Source organism: Zophobas morio, unplaced genomic scaffold (assembly GCF_036711695.1).
Source record: "Zophobas morio isolate AGI-343-1 ecotype UQ-CSIRO unplaced genomic scaffold, CSIRO_AGI_Zmor_V1 ptg000011l, whole genome shotgun sequence".
Taxonomy (NCBI): Eukaryota; Metazoa; Arthropoda; class Insecta; order Coleoptera; family Tenebrionidae; genus Zophobas; species Zophobas morio.
This window is the reverse complement of record NW_026972116.1, coordinates 16,479,805-16,506,113: the sequence shown is the minus strand read 5'-3', so window position 1 is coordinate 16,506,113 and position 26,309 is coordinate 16,479,805. Positions and strand designations below refer to the sequence as shown.

The following is a 26,309-nucleotide window of genomic DNA, read 5'->3' as shown; positions in this document are numbered from 1 at the left end:
GTTTGACCTTGCGGAGATAAACCCGCTCGTTATCTGCCAATCAATGAATTTTCTCGTAAGCTGACCCGAATGTCGCAATTGCAGTTAACAAACTCATTCCGTTTAATAATAAACGTCTGATAAATTCGGGCGCACAATATTTCTCCGCGAAGGTCGCGCGTAAGAAATCAAACAGCCATTGTAACGACTCGGCTCGTTCGTTAAAAATAAAAAACGACTAGTTTTTGCCGTAAGGTGGGTGGCACCGGCGACAGCTGCACGCCAATAAATATCAAGTATATACTCGTTCGTTTATACACAGCACACACACACAGAACAGAGTACAGATGTTCGTTATCGCCGTCCCTTTTTACGAACGCAAACAGATAAACGGGAATGAAAGGGCGCCTGGTGATCTCCGTGCGTGTACATAGGGGTCGAGCGATTCGATTACGACGAAAGGAGATACAATCGAGGATATAATCGATTCCCAAGGTCACCCCGAGCGAGCTGGCCCAAATTGCCGGAGCGCTATCGGTTTTTTATCTGTTTGGCTTTTGCAATGTTTTTGTAATTAATTTTAAATATGGATGTTAATAAACAAGTGTCTCATGTTTCCTTATCTAATCGGGGAGCTTTTGCTCTTTCGTGGAAAATTTGGAACGTAAACATTTCGGCGGATTAGGCGCTCTGGAGCGCGTCGATCCGAAAAGAGCGATGCGTCCTACGAGCCTCGAATGAGAGTGTGCGGATGACAACGTCGTGCATATTTTTCTCTCGTCGTCGGTGACCTTGCTCGTTGTGCAAGCTGTCGTCGCAGATCTCGAGATTATGAAATCGTGCATGTTTGCGATTGCTGGGAGACATTTTATGCGTTAAATAATGCACGGCAACAAGCAGAAAGCGGCGCATGTATGGCCCCGAGGTCGCAGTCATTATATTGATTGCCGCAGATGCAGCTAGTAAGAGCCAGCAGGAGCATACATTTGCCAATTCGCCCGCAGATGTTTGCCCAGTTAGTTACACATAAGCACATACAACATGCGAGTTGCTCAACGTCGAAAGGAAATTCGCGCTAATTAATCATATATACGTTTATATACATATTCAATGAGAGAGCCTCCAGGCTTCGAGTTCGTTGGAACTCGCTAATTGTCATCCTCGTCACACGAAACTCGTTTGGTCGTAGACAAATATGGAAGTGGCTTCGAAAAACCGGTGATGTAAACATCTTTTGCCGCTTCCACGGACGGGTCGAGACGGTTCTGGGACGTGTTCTTCTGTTTCTTTCTTTGCTTGGGATCGGCGCTAAATGACTGTTGATCGTTCGCTACCATTACTTTGACGTCATCCGCATCTTGTTATTGAGTCAAGGCCATGCGTCCCTCGAAGATCTCGCGTAAAAAATTCTTTGTTAGAGATAACCATTTCGTTATTCACTATGCAAATATGAGGTTGCGGTTATGTAACGCTTTGTGTATGTCAAAATGTAGGTGTTTACATTGTCGGACTTTTACGGTCGAACTGCACCTGCCATTCCAAATAAAAGACGACGACGGAAAGAATAGGAGAAACAACACGAGTCTGCCAAGTAATGAAACTTTTTGTTAATGGTTTTTTATTACCTTGGAGGATTTTACGACTCAATAAATTCTGGATTATTCACGCCAGTGCTCGATGCAATAAACCCTTTGTTGTCGAAACACCATCTCCGCGAGATAAAATATCTGTCACGATCTAATATTTACTTTGGCAACGTACACCGTCAAGTGCTGACGACTTTGCTCAATCAATTCACGACCAGATAACTGATGTTAATTGATTACGTCGTAAACAATGGAAAGTCGAAGTGGTCCGGTTGCACCGTGAAAAATCGCCTTCACGTGATTAATGAGCGGAAAAAATACGCACGCTTGCAAATAGAACTGCACGAAAGTATTTTCACTGGACCAGTTCCAAAATGTTTCTTGGAACCCAGTCGGCCGCCTCATTAATCGCGGGGTCGGAATGTGGCACAGACACGCACCACCCGGCCCCCCTACAACCAACCCAAACCAGACCTGTCAACCGACTCGCTTCTTCCCCATATACACCGACGTGCCGTTCCATTGTTTCAAAACAGATTCCCGGCAATTCTGGACGTTGACCTTTGCACGTTATTGTTCGCCGCGGACAGGGGAGACTGCGACCTATTTATTATCTCCACCGGGGGGGCCTTCCCCTCCTTAATTATCGATTGTAGTGAGCGCGTACCCTTTCTTTTCGGAGGGAGCAACGCAGACGGACGCGGAATTACCTCATCTCCTGATCGGCGGAATCCGAGGCGGTTTTTCGGCGATTAAGGGTCGGTCGGGCTGGGTTTGTTTGGGTGGGAACGAAGGGGGTTCGCACAGACCGCGTTTGCGAAATTGCCGTTTTAAAAAGCAGTAAAACTGGTTCGCGGCGAGTCGCCTGGCCGCTCCGGAGCCCCACGGATATCACTTGTTGCTGGTTTTAGTGGTCGCGACTATTGAGTTCGGCCGAAGTCGGCGACGAGTTGGAGTTCGGTTTCGTTTCGGCTTCAGTTCTCCATCAGTGCGCGTGGAGATAGGACGTGCGTCTACGTTGTACTTCAAGGCCACCGCTGGAACCAGACGGAGTCCACGAACGCGAAACACAATTTTTCCTGTGATAATGCGTTTCGGGCGTACGCTAGTGTACCTTAAGTGTTTTTAATTGGTAAGTGGTTTGAAAGTGAGCATTGGTCGTGGTGAGGTATACTACTTTTCTGGATAAGTGGTGGATACGTGTCCGGCTCGCGACAGTAGCAGTTGAGTGCCGTTAGATTTTCGCAATCGTTGTGTCGATTTCCTATGTGATCGTGTGAAAGTGCTTCCCAGTTGTGCGGATCCAGGCCAAGCTTGCACCTATGTACGTCGATTTCTCCTTTGATTGATGCAGAGGTGTGCGTTGCATTGTTGGCGGCGATCGGAAAGTGTCGCGTGGCGTGTGAACCGACTCTTAGCCGCGGCTCAATCGAACGCGCTTATTCTTGGAAGATTTCTGACCTGGCAGGGTGCCCGCATCAAGAATGTGAGGGTTGGCCGTTCTCGCTTTGTTCCTCGCCTACCTAGCGCATATACGTTTCGCCCAATGTCATTTGTAGGTCGGACGTTCGTTCACAAGACTTTCGGCTCTTCCACGCACCGCACAGGCATTATCTCGAACAAACAAGACGAAGGTCGCACAAAGTACATCGCGTGAATAATGTAATGTAGCGCAATCAAGTAGCGCAGCGAAAAACGCCAGGAAAGCCCGATCGGTACTGATGAGCTCCGCTCCGAAACGTTTTCGTCCGGCTTCTTTCGATGGTTGGTCGAATTTAACAATCGCATCGGTATCACGCAATGTGGCTCAGCCAATGGAGGTCAGTGACTGCAGCATCGGTCCTCCCCCCGCTCCCCAGCGCGCTCAGCCATCCGCGACGCCGTGTGTTGCTGAATCAGACTGCAGTTGTTCGTCTCATGCCTCGATTTGTTCGCGATGTTGACAACACGTCAAAACACGATTTCGATAAAAAATTCCACCGGTTTCACTCGAGCCGTTGTGCGAATTCCCCCGTTATGCAAATTCTTCCACCGTCGTTAATTGAAATTCTATACGACCCTCATTGTATTCCTGTCGCTATATTTGCTCTCGCTCGGTGAATCTCTACGTGTTCCGTGCGGAAACATTGGAAATTGGAATAGTAATTTATTGGTTTTTACAACGCAATTATCCAGCCGTTTTCTGCGTGGCCCGACACGACGCCAGCCTTGACACTCGATCGAGTCGTTTGAGTACTTTGAGACGCACAAACAAGGAAAAAAGCGGATGGAGCGAAGAAGCTGCGCTTCTAACATATAAATCAACGTGAGTTTTGAATTAATATGTGGAAGAAGTTTTAATTAACGGAACGATCGCTCTGTGTCGTTGCTTAATTATAAATGTAAATTGACTCGTTGAGTTTTAACATTGATTATTTATGCGTAAATTAGCATTTAGTAACGGAGAAAGTCGGTTCTGGATTCGTTTTTACGGCATAATTTAGTCGCCCCGAGAAAAATCGGTAGCAGCAACTAATTAAACCCAAATGGTGGTAATTGGCGCTTTGGTAAAGGAATTGATTTCTTGTTACGTATTCACGAGACGCGTGAACGCTGTTCCCTAGTTATATACGGGCCACTAAACGACGTTCAACGGCTCACCTGCTGCGTGAACCAATTTGAGTAAAAAACAAAAGTAATTTCAGATTCCTGAACTAAACGGTCGTTCGATTTAGGACTTCACGAACGACGTTATAAACAATGGAATCGAGCTGACCTAATTTCCGTAGTTGCTTAGTGATTGTAGTAAATACGTATAGTCTTGGCGTGCTCTATGTCTAGTCTCTCGTCTTGCTTGTTCTCGTCAAAGCTGCACCTCGAGAGCTAATTACTAATAACAAGGGACACAAAAACAACCAGACTTTTTAAACCTGTTGAAGAAACGCGAGCTTTTTTCTAAAAGTTTAGAAAGCTCTCTGGTGTAGCAAAGCAGCATTAAATGTGATTAGTTCCGGTGGGACTGTCTTGAAAAGTTGCTGTTTTGAAGTTCGGTCTTAAAACGAACAGTTAGACGTAACAAATCTGCAGCCAAGCGCCAGTTTTATGAGCTTTCGACACATTTTGGCGAAGTTGTAGTGTATGGAGTAATTGTTGTACTACTCTGTAACACATGTACTTCCCCGGTAGTACGGTAGACAGACTTCCCCAAGGAAATCATAGTTGCAGCAGCCACAAGACCGCGTTTCGCAATCCTAGAAATTCTCGACTGGTTTTTTGTCCGAAATCTGATGGAGCTAGAATGCATGAGCAATAACCCGAGTGTTTCTCGGAGTTGTTGCGTAAAGAAACTGGCCTTAACACCTTCAGTCGATCGCATTCCTCGCTTACGATTGTTATGGTATATCTGTTTCGTGGTTTGCATTAATCAATGTAGTGTTCTTGGAACGCACAGCATACGCAGACCGAATACCGCTGCCGACCTTGAACTGTGGGAAAATTGGTAACTCTGCCTCTTTCCGGTAAAGAATTACGAATCCGAGAACAATGGTGTGGGATGGGAAGAATGTGGTGCTTTTCTACGCTTGGTATGTCGTCGTGGCGGAACGAATCCGACAAGATAACCACATCATAATAGCTCCTTTTTCCTTATTCTGTGCAAGTTTAATGTGTGACCTGGTTACTTACATATCTGTGGATCTCGTTACGGTCACTCCATTGTTCTGCGTGTCATCGGCCGATGCTCTTGTAGATTCTTTCGTTGTTTTGTTTAAATCGATAAGTATGGCGGAAATCGCCGTCTTACTCCAGTTCGACCGCAAACAACCATAATTACGTCAATCATTTCTAATTAGAGTTGTTCTGGCTTCGTCATCGCTGCGAAAGTATTCGTCTAATTGCCACAGTTCGGACGACGATAACGAGCGATAATTTACATAATGTTTACACACAAAACGTAATTTCGACGGCTGCGCTATGGGAAAATTCCGTATTTTCGCCGTTCGTGCCGATTTAATTGCGTGGTGTGCATACGCTATTAAAAAAACGATCGAATAACGTGACCTTTCCGCGAAGCCAAAGTTCGCATGACGCCGGATTGTTATCCGTCGGAAAAGAACGCTTTTGATTGCGGCATAATGGAGAAAGTCCAGTCCGAGCTCGAGAGTGTTATCGATACGAAATGGTTTCTTCGCGCTAATGCGCATCCGATAAGTAATCAGGAAGACATTAGAGCCATCTTCGCAAGCAAAAAGGTGCGTTCGCCAGCGCTATTCACTCTTTGTTTGTCTTCCATTATCGCTCGAAGCGGAACCCACTTTCAGGATAAAGTTCAGTGAATGTATTACGATTACGCAACGACTGCCGAAGCAGGAAACGACGAAATCTTCCATCCATTCATTCACGGTACTACCTGCTCATCTTCAATAACGATTTTTTTGAATGGCCGCCGCTGTGAAAATGGAATACCCCTCGGACGGGATCGGTGGAAGGTGCAATTAAACGAGCCGATCAAGTAGTACCGGTTATATGGGTGAAGAACCGGTCGGACTCGCCTTTTCGACTCATCCATTATTCACCACCGCTGCCTCGCTACAATTAACGCCGAGGTTCTGCAATTTCGACTTGTTTCTGATCGGCATAATTGGTGGCATGTGTTCGTCGTGGCGATCAATGATTATTCATGTCGTGAGTCATATCGGCGAGATGATCTTGCAAATCGTGACGTGACCTACGTTCGAGTCACGTTTCGGTGCGTCACGTTCGGACGATTTCTTGCATTTGAAAAAACTGACACACCCTTCCGTTACGTCCAAATTGGCGAGTCGTTTTTTAACGCTTAATGGCGGCGTCTCGGAGTGTTCGAGATAACGTTTACAGTAATGGACACTTTGTTTACTAAATACCGCGTATCAGGTTCATTGTAGTTTGTTATTGTTTAATTTTAATAACATGGAATAAATTACTTTTTTGTGTAGACGCTTATCGGTTCTCGGTAATCGGCACGATTTATTTCCGACACGAAAGCCGAGGTTTGAGGAAACGACCTCAAGTTTTCTTTGCTTGTCAACGCAATGATACAATTTGGCAATTCGTGTCCACGAACCCGTTATAGGCGGATTACGGAGAAAAGATCTACAATTAAAAGGGTCAATTGTGCCAAGACAGGTCATAAATAATCATAATTGAACCAATTGGTAATGTCTGTCGCGAAAAGTGAAAACGTTAACGCTCGTATTTACATGCACTAATTGTAACAATAATGGTCGGTAATGGTTATTTTTAGATCGGTTTCCAGTGGTCATGAAGCGGAATCATACCGGAATCTGTACGTTCGTAAATTCATAAATTCAAGCAGTTTATTTATACTTTGTTTCACGATAAAGTACTATTTTTTAATTGCTCGAGATTATCGATTACAATACATCAATAATTTTTTCAAACGTAAATAGTTGTCAGGTACTGGTCAAAGCGTCGTGTTTTCTTTGTTCATGTCACCCAAAGAATTTAATTGTGACGTGAATATCGCTCTGGCCGCAGCTGATTAATAAAATTTCTTCATGTGTGTAATCTGTAGAAAAAAGTGCCGTTGCTTTTCCTAAATAGCCGATTTATATGCACGTCGAGCACATTTCCCGCAAGAAGTGTTATAATTAAGTAATAAAAATGATTACAAGTTGCCAATTCGATTTTACGAGCAGCGACTTTCGAAGCGCCTTCCTAAATCATTTCTGACGGGACATGCGGATGGCGGATCGACGCTATCGTTTTATGGAAAAGTTTTATGTCTGAAATGCCCTAACTCGAACGTTTTATGTGCCGTCACCACAATAACTGCGCTGATAATTTCCCCAGTTTATGTAGTTTTTTCGTGCGGAATGGATGATTAATGGCTGCAATTGATGTGTGGATAATTGGGCTAATTTACATGGCGCTCAACATCTGTCGGTCTGCGCAGCGGCACAAATCACGAATGTGTAACGGTAGTAATGAAAGGCAGTGGTGGCATGGCGTTATTATAATAACCAATCTAATTTTTACGATCCGTGTAATGTTTTGAAAGTAGTTTGATCGGACCGTTACGGTTAAATCGATTTCTAAGCTCTGCTTCCTTTCGTCCGGATATCGGTGCATTTTCGGAATGTTTATGGCGCATCTCGAAGCTTCGGGTGCGGACGTCGATATTTCCAATGAAAGTGAAAGTGGTGCCGGCTTTCTCCGTTCTAATGTTTTGGCAAGCGCATTTGTTGATAATAATAATTAGCCCCACTTCCGCGTCGAAATTACAAAGCTTTCTTCCGTTATGCCGAGTTCCGTGTCAAGGTTAACAAGTTCATGATTTTGTTTTTATTATTTTCGGATGGCTATATTCGTGGTGGGAGTTGGCGAAATGTTGTTTATGTAATAATGATCAAAGATTCCCACTAGCCATGTAAACTTTTCTCCGTAACGATCCGCTTCCCACGCGGCCGGCTAACAATGGCCTGGACGTTTTTTCGACATAATGTGACTTGATTGGTGAACGGCGCCCACACGTGACACCGACCCATATAACCAACCTACGTTGTTTATTTTAAGGTGCATACATTTTTTATATTGTTCCTCAATATTGTTCCGTACATGGATTTTGTCGCCTTAATTACCTCAAATCAATCGACAAGGTCCATTCTTAATAATTTGCATGATAATCCAGAATATATAATGTTCCATTAGTCACTTTCATATCAGGACGAAATTATCCATGCGTAAATAATACATCACATGACGAAAATGGAACCGACCTCCATTAGGTCGAATTGAAAATAGCATTTTCAATTCGAATTCACGACGTTGGGCAAGTGCCTCGTTAGTTCTATTCAGTCTCTGTTCGAATTGGTCCAAAATACAGATTTATAAATACCAAGGTAAATACCTTATTATTATTAGCCGTGAGTAAATGTGTTTGTGGTTCGTGTGCCATTTAAAAAAAGTAAACATTAACGTAGATCAACAATTTGTTGTGCCAAAAATGTAATTAATCGCTATAAAATATCTTCTTCCGGTTTTACGTGAAACCATGACTGTTCCGCTAAATATGTTTTAATCGGTTCCGGCTGTGTGCAGACGCGTAATTCCACGCTCAGGTTACGATGGAAAGGATAATACTGGGCTACCTCCTGGTCGATGTCATTTTGAAAATAAACCAACTATAAACGATATCGCCGTGCGTGATTGTTCCCTCGAACACGATTTTCGTTTTCGGGAACCTTAATTTATAGATGGCTTTCTTCCTGAAATATTCATAACCCGTCGATCTTTAAAGTATCGCTAGGAAACTGTTGGCGAGCGAGAAAGATACGTTACTTGTCGCCTGTGTACATTTTTGTCCGCACACTCAATGGGTAACAATAGATTTATCATAATTGCGTTAATTTCTGTTGGTAATGAAGAAGTTATGTTCAGTTTGAGCCATTTTATGTTAAAACTATGCGTCAATGACCACGTTTACTGCGAGCGTTTAGTCCGCGACTTAAACACCAAATTCCACCTAAATAAGTTTAGTACCCATGTTGTAAACGCAGAAATAGTGGACCAAGGATAGACAATCCAGTTCGGAAGCGCGAACTGACCTAAAGCTTGTAGGGACTAAGCTGAGGAAATAACGGTGTAAACGCAAATGGCCCGACCCAAGCGGATGGTATCTATTTTACCGACGTATCCATGCAATAGCTTGAAGTTTTACTATCAACGTTTTTGTTGTTGCTCTCTTTTAAATTTGAACCGAACTAAATTCCACCTAAAAGTGTGTATAAAGTATAAACGCAGGCGAAAAGAGAACTGATAGGTCAGGGTGCGGGTCAGTCCAGTAATTATAGTGCCTCACGATTTGTGTGATGAGTGTGAAACGTTGAATATTTGGCTCCGACCGTTCGATCGTAACTCGTCTGTTTTGTTTCAGGCCCGGCAAGTAAAACAAGGAAACGGAAACCAAGCGAGTCGGAAAGTTCGTCCGCGAAAGGCCGTCACAATTTTGGTGCTACAAAAGAAGATTTAGAGAATAAGCAAAACCGGAAAAAGAACCTGTGTAATCGTGGCAGCAGCAAGAAGAAAGTGTTGGAGGAGAAGACCAACAGCAAGCTCCGGGAGGTAGAGATCCGAGTAGAGGACTGCCTGCAGACCGTCTCGCCCCGACCCGCCGTACTCTCCGCCATCTGCAGGCGATCGTCGTCCGAAGAAGAGGTCGGCGAGTCCAAGTCCGCAGAGTGCGACGACAGCACTCTCGATGACACCAGCAACGGCAGCAGCGTGCAACTAGTGCCGGTCGAGGAAGTCCGCGACGATGAGCAAGTGCGCGATTCTATGCCGGTGTCTGGAGCGGTAACTGACGTAGTCAGTGAGGAGGACGACTGTGTGATAGTGGCCCAGAGGACAACCAAAGCCGAGGGGCGCGAGTGCTCTAGTCGCGGTGACGATGACGGACCCCTGTCCTCGTCCTCGCCCTTCAGCAGGATGGAACTCTCTGATGCCGCGAACGCGTCGTTGCGCTTCCCAGATGACCGGTCCGACTCGGGCGTGAGCTCTCTGCGCTCTAGCAGCGGCGATGAACGCTCCGGATCGCGTTCGAGTGCGTTGAGTTCGTCCGACGAGCCGCAGAATAACTCCCACAACCAGCCGACGAACCGGTCGCCGCTCTTCATCCCGGCCAGCGGCCACGCGACCGTCGCCGCCACCGAGCCGGTGCGCGTGTGGAGGGACCCCAACTTGCTGTTGGAGTCGGAACCGCACGTCCGCCACATACACAGCGTGCAGCACCAGTCGCTGCTCATGTCGCACCCATCCACGCCGGCCGCATCGGGCCCACCACCCACCTCCGCAGCAGCAGCCACCCACCCGGCCTCCCTTTTTCCGCCCGTTGCGCCTCCGCCGACGCTCATGAGTCCCCATGCGCTGCCCCACCACCCCCACCTGGCGCCGGCGGCGCTCTACCCTCACGCACACCATTTGACCGACATCATATGGAAGCAGCAGCAGAGGTACCAGCCGCTGTCGGTCGGGCCGGCGCACTTGCTGACGCAGCCGGGGGCGCACCCCACGGAGGAGATGCTGGAGAGGATGCAGGACAGGATGCAGGACAGGGAGCGGCTTCTCAGGTGGGAACTCTACGCATTCGCGCCAGATCGGCCCCGCTATAACGGATTTTTTTGTTGCAGGGAGAGACAGAATCAAGAAGTCCGCGAGTTAGAGAAACACAAAGAGAAGGAACGTTTGGAACGAGAGAGACAAGAACGGGAAAAGATGGAGAGAGACCGAGAAAAACAAGAACGGGAGCGCGAGCTTGAAAAGGAAAGGCAGGATCAAGCTCTCCATAATCACTTTGAAAAATCGTTGCGGGCAGCGCAGCAAAAGGTACTTGGTCGATTTAATAGCGACGTTCTTGTTAAACCAAGAAATACCATAGTAACTTTTATTGATGTCAACGCACCTCGGGTTTCAAGTCTTCATCATACTTGAATGTCACTGTAATCGCGTCTAACATATGCGCTCGTCGTAAAAGCACTGTATATCGATCGATTCATGCAACAACATATGGACGAGGAAATGACAGAATCTGTGCTTTTCTAATGAACTGTCTTCGAAAGAGACGTTTGCGTTCTAATTATTTGAACTAATTTGTGTATATTATATTGTGTTGGTTTCTGATATAACCAACTATCTAAAGAAATGATAAACCAAAACACTTGAGAAGGATGAAAGAATAAATAAAAAGACGGGTCGCGATCTTTCAGTTTTCTTTATTGAATTTTTATGGTACATATCTCTATTTTAAGCATTTGGTATTAACCAAAGATGATATATTGGGTGATCAACTCCGGTCAAAGGTCATATTTCCTTACACCAGTACCTGGAGTGCCTTAATCCCTCACTTAAACTCCGGGCCAAATTGATAAGAGCACCTATTGTAAACTTTGCATAAATTTTCGCTGTCCCTTTTTAAATTTCAAATTTAAAATCCATGCAAATAGAAACTGAAACTTTTTGTAGGTGTCTCATTTAACAAATTTTGTAACTCCATGAATGCTAATGTTTCGAAGAAACAATTATTAAAATAATTTTTAAGGTACTTTGCTTTCTAAACCAAAATGAATTGAATGTGTTCCCGCACTAAATAATCAGAGTCAGCTAGATCTTTGCTGATCCCGGAGTTCAGGTTAGACTTATTAGTGACCATAGAAATATAAGTTGAAATTATCAACTTAGAAACACGAAAACCGATGATGGCTTTCGAACCGAAGTCCCGACCCTATTTTTGACACTTCGCAATCTCCTTACTCTAATAAGTTGACCCAAAGTTAAGATGGTCCAATTTTCGGTAAAAGTTATATTTTATTAAGAAACAAGACCATATTGTCAATATTTCGGAAAATAGATTGTATATACATCTAACAGAGATTTAAAAGAGATTGTTCTAAATGTCAAAATTATTATAAGTAATGATAATCACATTTATGTTGGAAAATTCTAGTATTTAATTAGTAATTAACTAACTGCTTAATTAAATACTATTTACATAACACTTGCAGAGGGAGCAGTGGAACCCGATCAGTAGCGGTAGACCTTCCCAGCGACCGACCAGCTCCGACGAAGAAAGAAAACGCGTAGAACAAGAAATTCACCAGCGAGGTGATGCCCGACATCTGACTGTGAGATCAGACCGAGATCACAGAACGTACTACACGACAACAGTAAGTCAACAAAAGCACGTAAATTTCGTATCGATTTATTTCCCGACTTGTTGCAGAGTCAACGTCCTCCAAGTGTACCTTCAAAAACGGAATATCCCCCACCTCCGGCACACAGTCGCGTACCGACGAGTAAATCTTCGGAGAAAGTGCCGACCATGCATTCATCGGCGTTACCAAAGGGCGACATCAACGTATTCGGTTATCCCATGTATCAGCCGTATTTCACACACGAACCAAAGAGTAAACCCGAACATCATAAATCTTCCCAGCCGTCTTTAGTCGTAACGAAGAGTGGCACACCCATCGATAGTCGAGACGTATTACCAAACCCCCCGCCGCTCATGAGCGAAATGAAGAGTTCGGTTATCGTTAAACACGACACGGGGAAAAATACGCACCACTTGGAACCAAGAGTGTCGATGGCGCACTCGCCTAGCCCGAAAATGAGATCAGACATGTTGAGTACGTACCACTTGCCCACTGGTCAGCCAAAGAGCAATCTATACGAATACAGGAGTCCCACGCAATCTCCCCATCACCTTTCCCACGCTCCCAGTCCGCACCACAATTTAGAACCACAGAATCTGGGCAAGTCGGCACACCACCGCCAAAGCAACCAGTTGCCCAGTCCGCACCACCAGAGACAGTCCCCTCACCATCCCCACGCCCAACAACACCCATCTCCCGAACTGCGCTACAGAACCACCTCCGACTCACAAGCCATGGTTTACCCGACGACGGGCAAGAGCAACTACGCGTTTTTGTCCAGCACGACTTCCGCGTACTCGCTGTCTTCAACCAACACTTCGAACTCGAAGCCGAAAGTGAGCAGCCCGGCCCCCCATCACATCTACGGGAAGCCGTCAGCCGGAATCGTGGCAGGAGTTCCGGTGACTCGCCACGAGTCCGCCGCTCCCATTCAGTTGACTGCGAAGCCGCCGCTGTCGTCGTCCGTCTCGCCCAGTCCTTACCAGCAGGTGTCGCAGTACCATCCGCCGCATCCACAGACCACGCCGACGATGACTTGTCCGCCGCCCCCCGCTCACAGCCGGATCACGCCGTCCGACCCTCGCTATGACAGGTACGCCGTGGGGTCCGTCCCCGGGGGGTTGTCGGTTAAAGCGTCCGTGCAGCACCATGGTACCTCACCGCCGACGGCGGCGTCCGCGCCGCTCGCCGTCACCAGATCTCATCCTCAGTACATGCCCGGTGTTACCGTCTCGGTGCAAAGCTTGCCTGGGGCTCCTTCGGTGCAGACGCAGCCTCTGGATTTGGGGGTGTCTTCGAATAAGTACGAGCCCGCGGTTTCGCCGAAGCGCAAGGCCACGCCGGTGTCGTCGGGGAGCCCCGTGTGCTTGGAGACGAAGAAGCGGAGGATTGAGGCCCCGCAGCAGCCCTTGCCGATTTATGTGGGGGCTGCGCAGCCCCAGTTGGCACGTGTCAGTGAACCGAGCCCCCTGATTGTGAGTGCCGCCGCCACGATAACGACTGTAGTGAACACGGCCGCGTATCGGACCCCTTCGTTAACTTCAAGCAGCCCCAACACCGACAGCTTAGCTGACGTTTGTGTGACAGCTGTGAGTGCGGAGAATCCGGTGCGGCCATCTAGCGTCGAATCGACGCAAACCAGTGTGCAGTTGAGCAGTAGCCCGGCGCCGAACCCTCCCTCGACTCAGTCGGAAACAGAAGCGCCGAACACACCTGTCAAATTAACGATCCCGCCTAGCTGTGTCGACTCCGAGAAATCCAACAGTCCAGGGCCCACGAAGTCGAGCACTTACCCAGTGAGACACCTGAAAAAAGCGTGGTTGCAGCGGCACACGGGCGAAGACGTCGAGGACAACACCGGCGTCACTGGATCCGGCAGTTGCGTCACTCTGCCCATAATCAGCATGGCGTCGAACAACAAAGAGAACCCCATCCACTCGATCCACTCCATCGGGTCGATGGCCGTCAACAGCATCAGCAAAACGAAGCATTTTTCCAACAAGCCAAACAATCGCAAGACGCCCAACAAAGAAACTCTGAATGGACACCCGAACGACTCTGCCAAAGGCGACGATTCCTCGAGCTCCGACCAGGACCGCGGCCGCAAGTCGCCGCCCAAGCGCAAGCCGCCGAAAGTGAAACGGAAAAAAGGCGGCAGCTCTTCGAAGAAAACCTCCGAAGAGAAGAAACGCAAGCCCGGAAGCCAGTCGGTGGTGGTGAGTGAGAGTGGTTCAGACAGTGAGAAGGAAAGTGGTAGTGAGAAGGACTCGGACTCGGGGGCGAGCACCACCCTAGCTCCCGGGAAAAAATCCAACTCGGTGAGCAAAGAGCCGCGAAAGCGAGGACGAAGACCCAAGTCGTCAAAAAACGATAAAGGCGAGGAGCCGCGCATCAAAAAGTCCAAGGATGAGACGGTGCCCCAGCGCGACCCCTTTCGCAAGCCTCCAGTGGGGCAACTGAAAAAGACTGGCGAGAGTTTCTTGCAAGATGGACCGTGTTTCGAAGTGGCGCCCAAGCTGGCCAAGTGCAGAGAGTGCAGATGGACGCCGAACCAGAGGTCGAAAAATATGCCCAACATCTTCTGCCGGTTCTACGCGTTCAGGAGGTTGAGGTACACGAAGAACGGACAACTGGCCATTGCTGGCTTCTCGGACCCTCATAAAGACGCCTTAGAAGTAAGTAGGTGGGAGAGCGAGTTGAGTTTTGAGGGTAATTGGTGGTTTCTAGGATGATTTGAAATTGTGGCTGCCCAACCCCGAAACGCCACCGTCCGACCTGGATCTGGAAACGTCCAGGTTTATCTTGAAACAAGTCGGGGACCATTTCTGTGATCTATTTGTGCAAGAGAAAGAGGCACACGCGGAATACGTTTCAGATGGTGAGTTCTAATTTGATCAATGTTTTAAAAGAGTTTAACTTTGGTTTGACTCTTTTGTTTGTGTGATTACTGATTATTTAATGGTTGTTGATAAAAGTCACTTCATTGAAGAAAAAAAGTCATTAGAAATTCCTGTTTGGTATTTCATTGAATAAATTCTTGTAAGTTCAATATGTATTAAATATTTAAGTAATTATGTGGTTGGCTCAAGGTCAATATATGATAGGTCAGTTTCATCTTTAATGGATTGTAACACGGAACACGGACGAAAGCACGCTTTATAGATGAATTCAAATGCTAAATTTTACAGATTTGTTTTTAAATAGATATTTTAAACTTCGTTAAGGTTATTTTATTATGCAACAATTTAACGATTCTTTAAGTCTAACCTTTGTTCGGCGTTTGTTATGAACTGACCTTAGTCGTTTTCATATTTAAAAACCGTAAGTGTAATGTCACGTTTATCAAGGTGATTTATAATAAAATGACGTAAATCAAGTTGGTTTTGGTAGCGTTTTTATTACGAATTTGCTGTTTCTTTGAGATTGAACTGAATTATTGGTTGCCTATTTATCAACAACAGACACTGAAGAAAAGTTTTAAGAAAGTTTCTAGTGATTGACATTTGTGACAGATGACAACTTGTAATCAATCATTGCAACGAGGCGGCACAAATCACGAAATTTCAAAGCCAACTTGATGTACCTTTACAATTGCCTGGCAGCAAGTGATTGGCGTATAGAACGTGTCTTTAAATTATTCTGGTATCAAGGGCGACTTTGAAATAAAAACAAACTGGGTTGCGAGCTTTTTGCAATCGATATGCTAGTCATCCCCCATCATTCAACTCTATAATCGGTAACATAATTATGTAAATTAGATTTGAATAAAATGTTTCCCATTTTATAAGTTTGCTGCTGAAAATCCTACCATTTTGTTTTAAATATAACTTCACTTGTCATTACTTGTTGGAGATCTTCTAAATTATTAGTGCTGCTGAAAATAAGGCACTGGAGAAACTAATGTTGTTAAGTTTGGAGAGCATGGAGGATATGCAGGATAACATCTTTGGGAAATTATTCGACTGGTATAAAATTCTTCTAAAAAATTCAGTATGTACTGTGGCTCCATCTTGTTGGAAATAACCAAGCTGAAGTTTTTCATCATCGAATTGAATCGACGTTTGCAACATTTCTTCTATATACCTTGCCCCAGTAAGAGTGTTATTTAAAAGTGGGACAAATTACACAGCTGCGAGATTTAATTTGTTGCTGAAGACCTTCCTCTTGACTTCCCTTTGTTAACATCACTAACGAGTTATGAGCACTTTTTCTTGAACTTCAATGTCTGGATATAAACTCAAGTTTGCATGCAACTACTCAATATTAACATCGTTAATGAACAGAAGAATTTCCGGAGCCACCATCGATACCAGAATCGTTTTAATAGACAGTATTTTTAGTCATGATTTGAGGGAGTTTAATCAATAAGTTGCTTTCCCTTTGCAGATAAAACAGTAGCGTGGAAACGTGTCGTGCAAGGAGTGCGTGAGATGTGCGATGTCTGCGAAACCACCCTCTTCAATTTCCATTGGGCGTGCGGCAAGTGCGGTTTCGTCGTATGCCTTGATTGCTACAAGGTAAGTTCCATCAACCCGATATCGTGCATTCTTCCAACTCCGTCTCCTTTACAGAGTCGCAAGAACGGCTCTATAAAAGTTTGGGGCGAACCTGGCAAAGATCGTGACGAATACTCGTGGCTTTTGTGTACGAATAGACAGGCTCACGAACAAGAGAAGTTGATGCTGACTCAGATCATCGCCGGAGATTCCCTTTCTCAGCTCGGCAAAATGGTCCACGAAATGCGCGAATTGTGGAACATCGAACAATACTGCGCCTGTCCCGCGAGTAAAGAAGTCGTCCAGAAACCCAACAATCTCCATTACAAAGAAATAGTCAAGAAAATCCTGATGGAGAGCAAAGTTAACGGCATCAAGAAGGAAATCAAAGAGGAGAACGACGGTAAAAGCGCACCCAACGGGGTTGTAGTCAAGGATGAGAAAACTTCGCCTTTGTCTTGGTTGGCCGACGTGGCGTTATCTAACGAGGACAAGAAAAACGACGATAACAGCACGAGCGACTCGGATGAGGGAAGTTTCTCGACTTTGCGGGAGTTGCTGATTAGGCCGTCGCATAAACCCAACGGGAGTAGGGCGGGGTCGCCCGTTTCCACTCAAAAGAACAACAAGAAATTAAACGCGAAAATTGACACTTTGGACGAAGTTATATCGAGCGTTATCGAAGACAGCGTTCCTAAAGTCACAGAAGTTACGGCGGATGTCAAGCCCGAACTTAAACATTTCTTGAGGAGGTATAATTGGCAGGCGAAGGGACGCGCGCCGCTGCCCATCAGGATAATGACGCTGACGGAGAGCAAGATGCTGTACCCGGACGTCCCCCACAGTTGGCTGTGTGATGGAAAATTGTTAAGACTGAGCGATTCCCAGCATAAGGAAAACTACAAGATATTCCAGGTCAGTTTCTAATTAACAAAAATCGCGTCATTGTACAGATTTTATTTGGGGAATTTGAAGGTAGAACAAATACACCAATTTGATGGGGCATGGCTAGCATTTATATACTAAAATTGATTAAAAAATTAATAACAACTTAACTGTCAAATCCAAAAAAGTGAGCGTAAAATCAGTATGATTCAGTCTCGTGGGATTAGAAGAGATTGAGGTGTTTGTTGTTGTTTCAGGATCAGTGGAAGCGGGGCCAGCCCGTGATCGTCTCCGACGTGACGCGGAACCTGACCAAGGACCTCTGGAACCCCGATTCCTTCGCTCGCGATTTCGGCGACGAGAAGAACGACCTAATTAACTGTATGACCGGTAACCTGGTTCCTAACCAACCGATGCGTAAGTTCTGGGAGGGCTTCGACCACTTCTCCAAGCGTCTGAAGGACGACCGGGGCAACCCCATGCTGCTCAAACTAAAAGACTGGCCACCGGGCGAGGACTTCGCCGAGATGCTTCCTAGCCGCTTCAGCGACCTGATGAAGGTGCTGCCGCTGTCCGAGTACACCCACCGGACCGGGAGGCTGAACCTCGCCAGCCGCCTGCCCGACTGCTTCGTGCGGCCCGACCTGGGCCCGAAGATGTACAACGCGTACGGGTCGGCGCTGCACCCGTCCAAGGGCACGACCAACCTGCACCTCGACATCTCCGACGCCGTCAACGTGATGGTGTACGTGGGTATCCCGAAGGACGGCGACACCGACGAGCACATCAAGGAGGCTTTCCGCGCCATCGACGAGGCGGGCTGCGACATCCTGACGCGGCGGCGCGTGCGGGACAAGGGCGAGCTGCCGGGCGCGCTGTGGCACATCTACAACGCGCGCGACGCCGACAAGATCCGCGACCTGCTGAACAAGGTGGTGGTGGAGAAGGGGGGGCGGCTGGAGCCGCACCACGACCCCATCCACGATCAGAGTTGCTACCTCGACGGGCCGCTGCGCGAGCGCTTGTACAAGGAGTACGGCGTCGAGGGGTACGCGATCGTGCAGTGTCTGGGCGACGCCGTGTTCATTCCGGCGGGCGCGCCGCACCAGGTGCGCAACCTACACAACTGCATCAAGGTGGCCGAGGACTTTGTGTCGCCGGAGAACGTTTCGCATTGTTTCCATTTGACGCAGGAGTTCCGCGACCTGTCGGACACGCACACGAACCATGAGGACAAGTTGCAGATTAAGAACATTATCTATCACGCGGTCAAGGACGCGCTCTCGTGTATCAGTGCGGTGTTGAACAGGCACTTGTGCAAAAAGGAGGAGACGTCGGAGCGGAACGGCGGTGGCGCCGAGGGACAGCGGAGTCCGGCGATGGACGCGTCCGAAACCGCCTGAACTTGTGATAGTAGACGCTTATGATTCGCGAATCTTGTAAATTACTTCTTGTGTGATATGAAATGTGTTTCAGTTGGCACATTTTTCTGTGTATAAACGATGCCCTATGCACGTGAGCTGTTCTGTGTACATACATGTACATTGACTTTAGTTGGATGAAATGCTGAATATGCACGGTTTATCTTCCTGTTAGTAGTGACTAGTGGCTCGAGAGTCACCGGTTGTAATTAGCCTATTACACTCACTTGTTGACTACTTGGCGTCCCCAGGGACTATATATCAATGTTGTTTCAAAGTACCAGTGGTTATTTTTGTCACTTGTATACTGTGCCTGTTGATAAAAAAAGGTATTTTTAACTACCAAAACTTTTTCAAAACTCGCTATTCAGTATTCTTTGTGGGTTTGTAATGTTCAGAATAGTTACTTATTAGTGATTCATAATTGCCGCATCTTTTCAAGTGTTAAAATCGATTTGAAAAAAAAAACAAAATTTTATAAAAAAGTGCTATTTCATTCAAAGTGCCAATTACGATTATTTTAGGCAAAGCTGAACCAAATGATCTCGATTTTGTGTTTACAACGATGATAACAATTATCCCACTTAACTTCTTACTGTAGGTATCAAAATCTGAACGGTTTTGAATATGTAAATTTTATTTTAAATGTTCATTTTTATAATGTCCTATATGTAAATTGTTTCAATATGATGTAAAAGATTATTATAATTTATTTTGCTTTTGCAGTCATTGATTGTACAGTAGAATAGACTTTTGTACAGTAACGAATATGTTTCCTTTGCCTCTAACAGAGGCATGATTTTTTTTGTACTATGTATATTATGTAAGATCATAGGTTTGAATAAGAAAATGTTTATTAATCTTGACTTCATTTCTCCTAAACCCTAATTTCCAACTTTGCTGATCAAAGCCGATGAAGGTCAAACGTGATGGAAATCGTCAGTGCTAATTAACAGACGGCTGAGTGATGTACAACATATCTTATTATTTATCATTTTTTAAATTATTATTGGTGTAAATCAATTCGTTACGATTTCCGTGTGGCGAAAATCTAAGAACATCTCTTTGAAATTGGAAATTTTGTGGAAAATGCATAAAATGAAAACAAATTTAATAAATTCATAGGTAAAAGATTGTCCTGAACTTGGAAAATGTTGTGTGCAAAGCATGTGGGAAAACGATGTGTTTTTTTTCTTATTTATATTGCGTATTTTTTAATACGACTGTTTCAACTTGTTTTTGAATTGAAATAAAAAAGTCTCTTGTCGCAAATTCAAAGAAAAATAAACAGCAAGTATGTAATTCAGATTTAGGTAAAGCGATGCCAACATCCTCCCCATTAAAAAGTTGAAAAACGTTTTTTGAAAAATTATTGTAAAAATGTTGTACCAGACGAAAGTATGTGAGAAAAAATTATGCAGCCGATATTTACAATAAAACAACTTTCAGTATTAAAGAAATTGTAAAAAAAACATTTAATATATTTTGTGGTGGACGAAACTTCTAATGCTTGCGGCCGTTATATTGCTAAGTGATAGAGGGTCTAGTAAATCTTATTTAATTGCATGCAAACAAAAAAAAACTGTGGTATCACAATAATAGATTGCTAATCGAAGAAAGATGAGCCGCTCTGTAGTCTAGTGGTCAAGGCACTAGCCCGGCAAGCGGGTGAGGTGTGGTTGGATTCCCACTGGGGCAGCAACCCTTTTCTTCCTGATGTTCTGACACGCATAAATGTGGTTAAGACCAGTCAACAACTTAAAGTATCCTAATTTGAATCACGTTACATTTTTGGCGCACGGGTTAAACAAAGTTGGTAAGGAAATTAGGCAACAATTTCCAACAGTAAATTCGTTAATACCTAAGTAATGGAAAAAAAAAAATTGTTAAGTCTCTATGGGTACAAAAATATACTTGGAGAAAAATGGCCAATTACTCCACTGCTACCTGAACCCGTTATTGCCCGATGGGGTAGGTATTTGGTTAAACGCCGCAAAAAAAAAATCTACATATTTCAAAGAAATTTTGTCCATATATGCGCATATTGTGACAAGTGTTTGTGCGTATAAATCCGTTCTTTAGTAATGAACGATCTAGTTACAAAAATTTATAATATAAATTAAAGTCCTAGTCACAAACCTAGAATTATTAATGGTTGGCATTAATTACATAATTGTGGCATTTGAATTTTTGTTGCTATTTATAGTTCCGCCCTCATCACAAACAAGCGGCACAACATACGAATAATTTGTAGAAGCTTCATATTATTAAAAAAGCTAATTCATGATAGAAACCCTCACCGAAGATGGATCGAAAACTTCATCGCTTTTATTTTGCGTCTTATATAAACCGCAAAAATTAAAGGAAGTACGTTTTAATTTCGAAGTGAACACGTGAAGCACACGTTAGGAGCACGGTCCAAAGTTTAGTCGCTATTTTTGGAAATGTGGGAGCTAATGTGGTTCCTAACATTAAAATAGTGTTCGAAGAATTTGAAATATATACATCTGGGAAATTTCAATGCGTTACATAAGTAGTTTTTCTTTTTTTTTCACACTTCGGCGACCTTGAATATTTATATAGTTGCCTAGAATCACAAAAATCACGCCATTTGAGCCATTTCCAGCAAGCAAATTACGTATTTTCGCCATAGACAACTAAAATATGTTGGTACTTCCTGTTTTTACGAAGTCGTCGCATACTTTGTTTAATGTAATCTCAGCTAGAAAACAGTTCAATTATTAAAAAAAAAAAAAATTACAGGGTTTTACGTGCTTTATTATTAACGTTTCCCAAAACATTATTTACAAACGTTGTACATTTTTTAAATAATTCTTCGTAGTACGTACGTTGAACGAGTCCTTTCACTGGTGCGCAAGTTATAAAAGTACGCGATTGCGATTATTCAAATCTGAGTCGTTAATTAAATAGTTTATTTCGTTTACACCAGTACTATTGTATAAGTAAAGAGGTATATTAAAATAATTTAAAGAAAACTGGTAACAAAAATTGCCTATTACAAAACTTGAATTAACTAAAGCATTTTGGAACTATCTGATGGTTTAGGTTTGTCAATACTGTTAACAGGTGGTGCGATTATCGTCGACTTCGCCTCAAATTTTGTTTTTTGCGTGTCGGCGGTCTTAACCGTTTCTTCTTTCTTCACATCAATTTTAGTGTCTTTATCCTTTTGCAAGGCCTTTTCTATTTTATCCTCCACCTCCAAAATTTCCTCCTTATCCAACAACTCCATCAACTCATCCATCTGTTTATCACTCAAATTAACATTTTCTTTGCCGATAATTTCAACTACTCGTAACACGTCTTCAACCTTGATCGACCCGTCGTGGTCGTCATCTATCTTCTTCAATACTTTGACGATCTGGTCGATTCTGGATTCATCCGAAACGCCTCTGATGTTTCTGATCGCGGCTATAATATCATCGATCTTTAACAATTCCTCTTGCGTCTTCTGTTTATCAGTTGCTTCAACTTCCAAATCTTTCTTGAGCTGTTCCTCCTTCTTCTCTAAATCGACCAAAACGTTATCCAACTTGCCGATCATCCTATTCACGCTCTTGAACAGCCTCTGCGCCGCCTTGCTCTCTTTTATCTCAGGTCTAGGCTGCTCGGCAACCGCTTTGTTGAAATCCTCCACGTCTTCCCTGTAATCCGCCATCTGTTCTTTCAATTCTTGTATCTCGCTCTTCTCGAGCATGATCTTCTTCTTTTGGGCGACCGACTCGATCGCGTCTTCGAGCATTTCGAAATCTTTCGACCTCAAAGGCTCTTCCTTCTTTTCAACCTTCTCCAGCTTCTCCACACTTATCCTCGTGGCGGTGTCCTCAAGGATCGGTGTCGAAGTAGCCGAGATCACAGGTGCTTTGTCGATGAGCAATTCCTTCTCCTTCTCCTTCTCTTTCTCCAACTCGAGCTGCTTCTTCTCTTCTCTTCGTTCTTTCCTCTCTTCCTTGACTTTGCGCTCTTCTTCCTTTAACACTTCCAGTTGAACTTTATTGTCAATTTTGCCTTCTTTCTCTCCGATTGCGGCCTTCGTTGACGTGATGACCGTTTCAGGAAGAGCCGAAATCGTAGCTTTGAGCTTATCGCTGGTCGGAATCGTTTCAGGCAACATCAGCGCTCTTGACAACAGCAAGAGTGATGGTGGCACTCTTTCGTTTAAGCTCAAGTCGAGCCATTGGTTTAATTGTGACCTAAGTCGCTCTTCGGAGACACCGTAAGCTCTCATTCCGCGCACTCGACAAGCTTGTTGGACTTCTCCTAGAGTGAGGGTATCGACGCCTTCTTTTTGTATCATTTTGTCATCGGCTGCCAACGAACGCAATTTCATTCGTAACTGAAAGCGCAGGAAGTTATTGGTGCCCAGTGTTTGGACTTCGAGGACACGGCACAAGGCAATCAACTGGCTTCTTGAAAGAGAGTCGAGGGTTATTTCGTCTTCGAAGAGCTTCGAAAATTTCATTATTTCTTCGTTTGATACCTGCTCGCCTGAAATAAAGAAATTGTGGTCACAACAGTACAGCTTTAAAAAAATTAAAATATATATCCAATTTTACGCATTTTGGCATTAAATACATATGTATATGACATATGAATATATGATAACCTTCTCTATAAATTATAACAACTATATAACAAAAGTGTAAGGTCGGTACATTTCACACAGTTATATTGCTGTTATGTTTACTTACCATGACAAACTTACAACGAACTATGTTTGCCATTATAAATTAATTATGTTGGACTGCAGTTATATAATATGTTAAAGTATATCAATATTATTAAAGACCTTTTATTATTAGATGACACACGATGCTTGTTTGTTTGTTACATACATAAACAAAGGAAAAACAAGCGAAACTCGTCCTTATTCCACTCTCGGCTGTATACGTGTCGTGTTCGTACACATTCGGGAATGTACGGATATGCAAAGGTTAGATATTACTTTGAACTTGACCTTGACGCATGCACATACGTTTACTACAACTCTAAAGGCAGCTTAACGCAATGTCAATTTAAAGAAATTTTTTAAATACAATTTTCTTATCCTAAAATTTTAATTTTAATCAATAAATACGCTTCCCGACTCATTAAAATTATTATCTGTTGAGAAGGCAACAGTCTAGATGTCCTGTCTGAAGGGCAAAGTTCATGTCACAAGATATTTAGATAAACTTAGATATTAGCAAAATTTTACACTCATAGTCATGCACAATCGTGATAAGTGATAACACTTAATCACATGGCATGTATTGCTATCACATGAGGAAATAATCTTATTTTATTTTTAATAAAACTAAAAAACACTCCTTTTACGTAAAAGGCCTTGACTGACAAAATCTGATTATTACGCAATAGGAAGCAAAATTATAAGCGATGATTAGGCATGATCAACTTTGAGGTTAGGATACGCAAGGAAATACCTGATGTTCGAATTTTGTGGAACCATTCTGAAAATTCTTTGGCGCGAGCTGAGTTATGGTCCTTATGTTGGGGGGCCATATCATCCAGGGTTTCTTGGAGGAACTTTGCCATTTCCAATTTGACCTTCAGATTTTGTTTAATTTTATCTTCCCGCTCCTTTATAGTCTGGAAAGTTGATGGTAACATCCCAGGGAAGAGTTTTATGAACACTGGTAGTAACAATTCCATGAATGGTACGATAATAAAAACTGAAAATGGTACAAGCCGAAACATGTCACCCACTGTTCTTCTTAATAGACGGTACTCTCTCCTTGACAACGTTTTTCCATTCAGAACTCGCCATACCAAGACTGTGGAGATTTTCACGTCAATGAAAAGTAACCGAAATCCATGATAATAATGGATCAGCTCATCAATAATTTTTTGTTTTATACTTTTTTTAACGACAGGTTTTGGTGCTAGTTCAGTGGGAGAAGTTTCCTTTTGCTTTTTTAGTTCTTGTACTGTCACTTCAACTTTAGATGACGGTTTTAGCGGCTCCTTCTCGAAATAAATAGCAGATATTGAAAAATTCCTAGGGTGTGTTTGAAAATTGAATCTACTAGGGGCACGGAGTAGTGGTATACTCCATGGTTCTTGTTCAAATCTCTTGATCAAATTTGCATTACTTGTAGAAATGTGTCGTCTTGGTTCTTTAAAATTATGTTTGCGTATTCGATCACTCCCGACACACACACACTTTGCAGTGGTGTTTGCATCATAAACCCCTAAAATCAAATTGATTGACAATGTTACATAATGGGATGGATTTAATGATATTCCAATGACTACTTGCCTCTGACAAGACTGTAGGATCCCTTTGCAGTGTGCGGCCGGAGGAAAACGTGCATTGTGTATTTTTTACTTTGTGGGTTTTAACTTTTGGTTTGCTTTAATTCCGTTCCTATTTATTCTTAAAAGCCATGAATTGCAGTTTGTATGGTTATCATTTACTGTTGCTTGTGTTTTTCAGTTCTTTACCTATGAACAGATATCGTCACATAAAAATTTTCCAAGACGTAAAGTATCGAATAGAAAAAAAATGACATCATCGAATGACGTTTGATTACCAATCGAACAAAAATGATGTCCCTAGATTTTCAAAGATTTGCACGAGTTTGCGCAAGCGGTGATTAATAACCAGTGGCGTATCTAGAAACAGGGGAGCCGGCCTTTATTTCTTGGATATTTTTTTGTTTACATTGTTTGACACTTCAAAAGTCATGCTGTTGGAAGGTCTATCCCAAAACGCTTTTTTTTCTCCAAAAAAAAATATACAATTTTTTATAAATAGATTTATTCTGAATATCAATAAACCAAAACAATGCTAAATTACAGTGCAAATAGCGATGAAAATGTTTAAACAAATAATTTAGGATCATATAATATGCTACTACAAGTCAATGTCAGTTCCAGCCACATGGAACTGTTTGAAAAAGTACTTTCGAATGATGTAAATTCGAACATGTTTGGAATAAAGCGCTTAATATCCCAAAGTAAAGCGAGAAGAAATACTAAATGCTAAAGTTAATAAATGTTTAAAGGTGAAGTGGCCTCAAATTTTGTAACTGCTGTTCCATGCCAAGCACTAACTACCTCCTCTAATTCTCTAACGTCCTACTCATGCATGGCTGATTGCCTGCGTTAATGGAATTATAATTTTTTTAAATGCGGTTTTGCGGCTTGTTTTTTTTTTCTCAGCGCAAAATTTAATTTTCAAATTGGGACACTACACCACCAACAATTTGATGACGCGTACAGAACATACTTCTA

The 26,309-nt window shown here is 43.7% G+C and overlaps 2 protein-coding genes across 2 annotated transcripts in view; one reads left to right on the top strand and one right to left on the bottom strand.

Annotated features, from left to right (window-relative positions):
- Positions 1-19,912, top strand: part of LOC135127052 (lysine-specific demethylase 3A) — a 290,069-nt gene extending 270,157 nt beyond the window's left edge. Inside the window, exons 8-15 of the mRNA XM_064053353.1 lie at positions 9,478-10,669; positions 10,730-10,925; positions 12,101-12,262; positions 12,319-14,925; positions 14,978-15,128; positions 16,637-16,767; positions 16,822-17,661; positions 17,889-19,912. Of these exons, the coding sequence (XP_063909423.1) occupies positions 9,478-10,669; positions 10,730-10,925; positions 12,101-12,262; positions 12,319-14,925; positions 14,978-15,128; positions 16,637-16,767; positions 16,822-17,661; positions 17,889-19,034 (6,425 nt within the window). The 3' untranslated portion in view covers positions 19,035-19,912. The remainder of the gene's footprint in view (positions 1-9,477; positions 10,670-10,729; positions 10,926-12,100; positions 12,263-12,318; positions 14,926-14,977; positions 15,129-16,636; positions 16,768-16,821; positions 17,662-17,888) is intronic.
- A 1,897-nt stretch (positions 19,913-21,809) lies between these two features.
- On the bottom strand, positions 21,810-25,597 carry LOC135127051 (mitochondrial proton/calcium exchanger protein-like). Its single transcript, XM_064053352.1, has 3 exons — positions 25,333-25,597; positions 24,497-25,264; positions 21,810-23,561 (listed from the first exon to the last, which is right to left on the bottom strand). The coding sequence occupies exons 1-3, from the start codon at positions 25,385-25,387 to the stop codon at positions 22,087-22,089; spliced, it is 2,298 nt and encodes a 765-aa protein (XP_063909422.1). The 5' UTR covers positions 25,388-25,597; the 3' UTR covers positions 21,810-22,086.
- Between the last annotated feature and the right edge of the window lie 712 nt (positions 25,598-26,309).

Excerpts from the sequence above, each read along its gene's own strand:
- LOC135127051 (XM_064053352.1), bottom strand. The coding sequence starts at position 25,387 with ATGCACGTTTTCCTCCGGCCGCACACTGCAAAGGGATCCTACAGTCTT. Across the intron at positions 25,265-25,332 it reads ATCCTACAGTCTTGTCAGAG|GGGTTTATGATGCAAACACC; the intron begins GCAAGTAGTCAT and ends ATTTGATTTTAG. Across the intron at positions 23,562-24,496 it reads CCACAAAATTCGAACATCAG|GCGAGCAGGTATCAAACGAA; the intron begins GTATTTCCTTGC and ends TCTTTATTTCAG.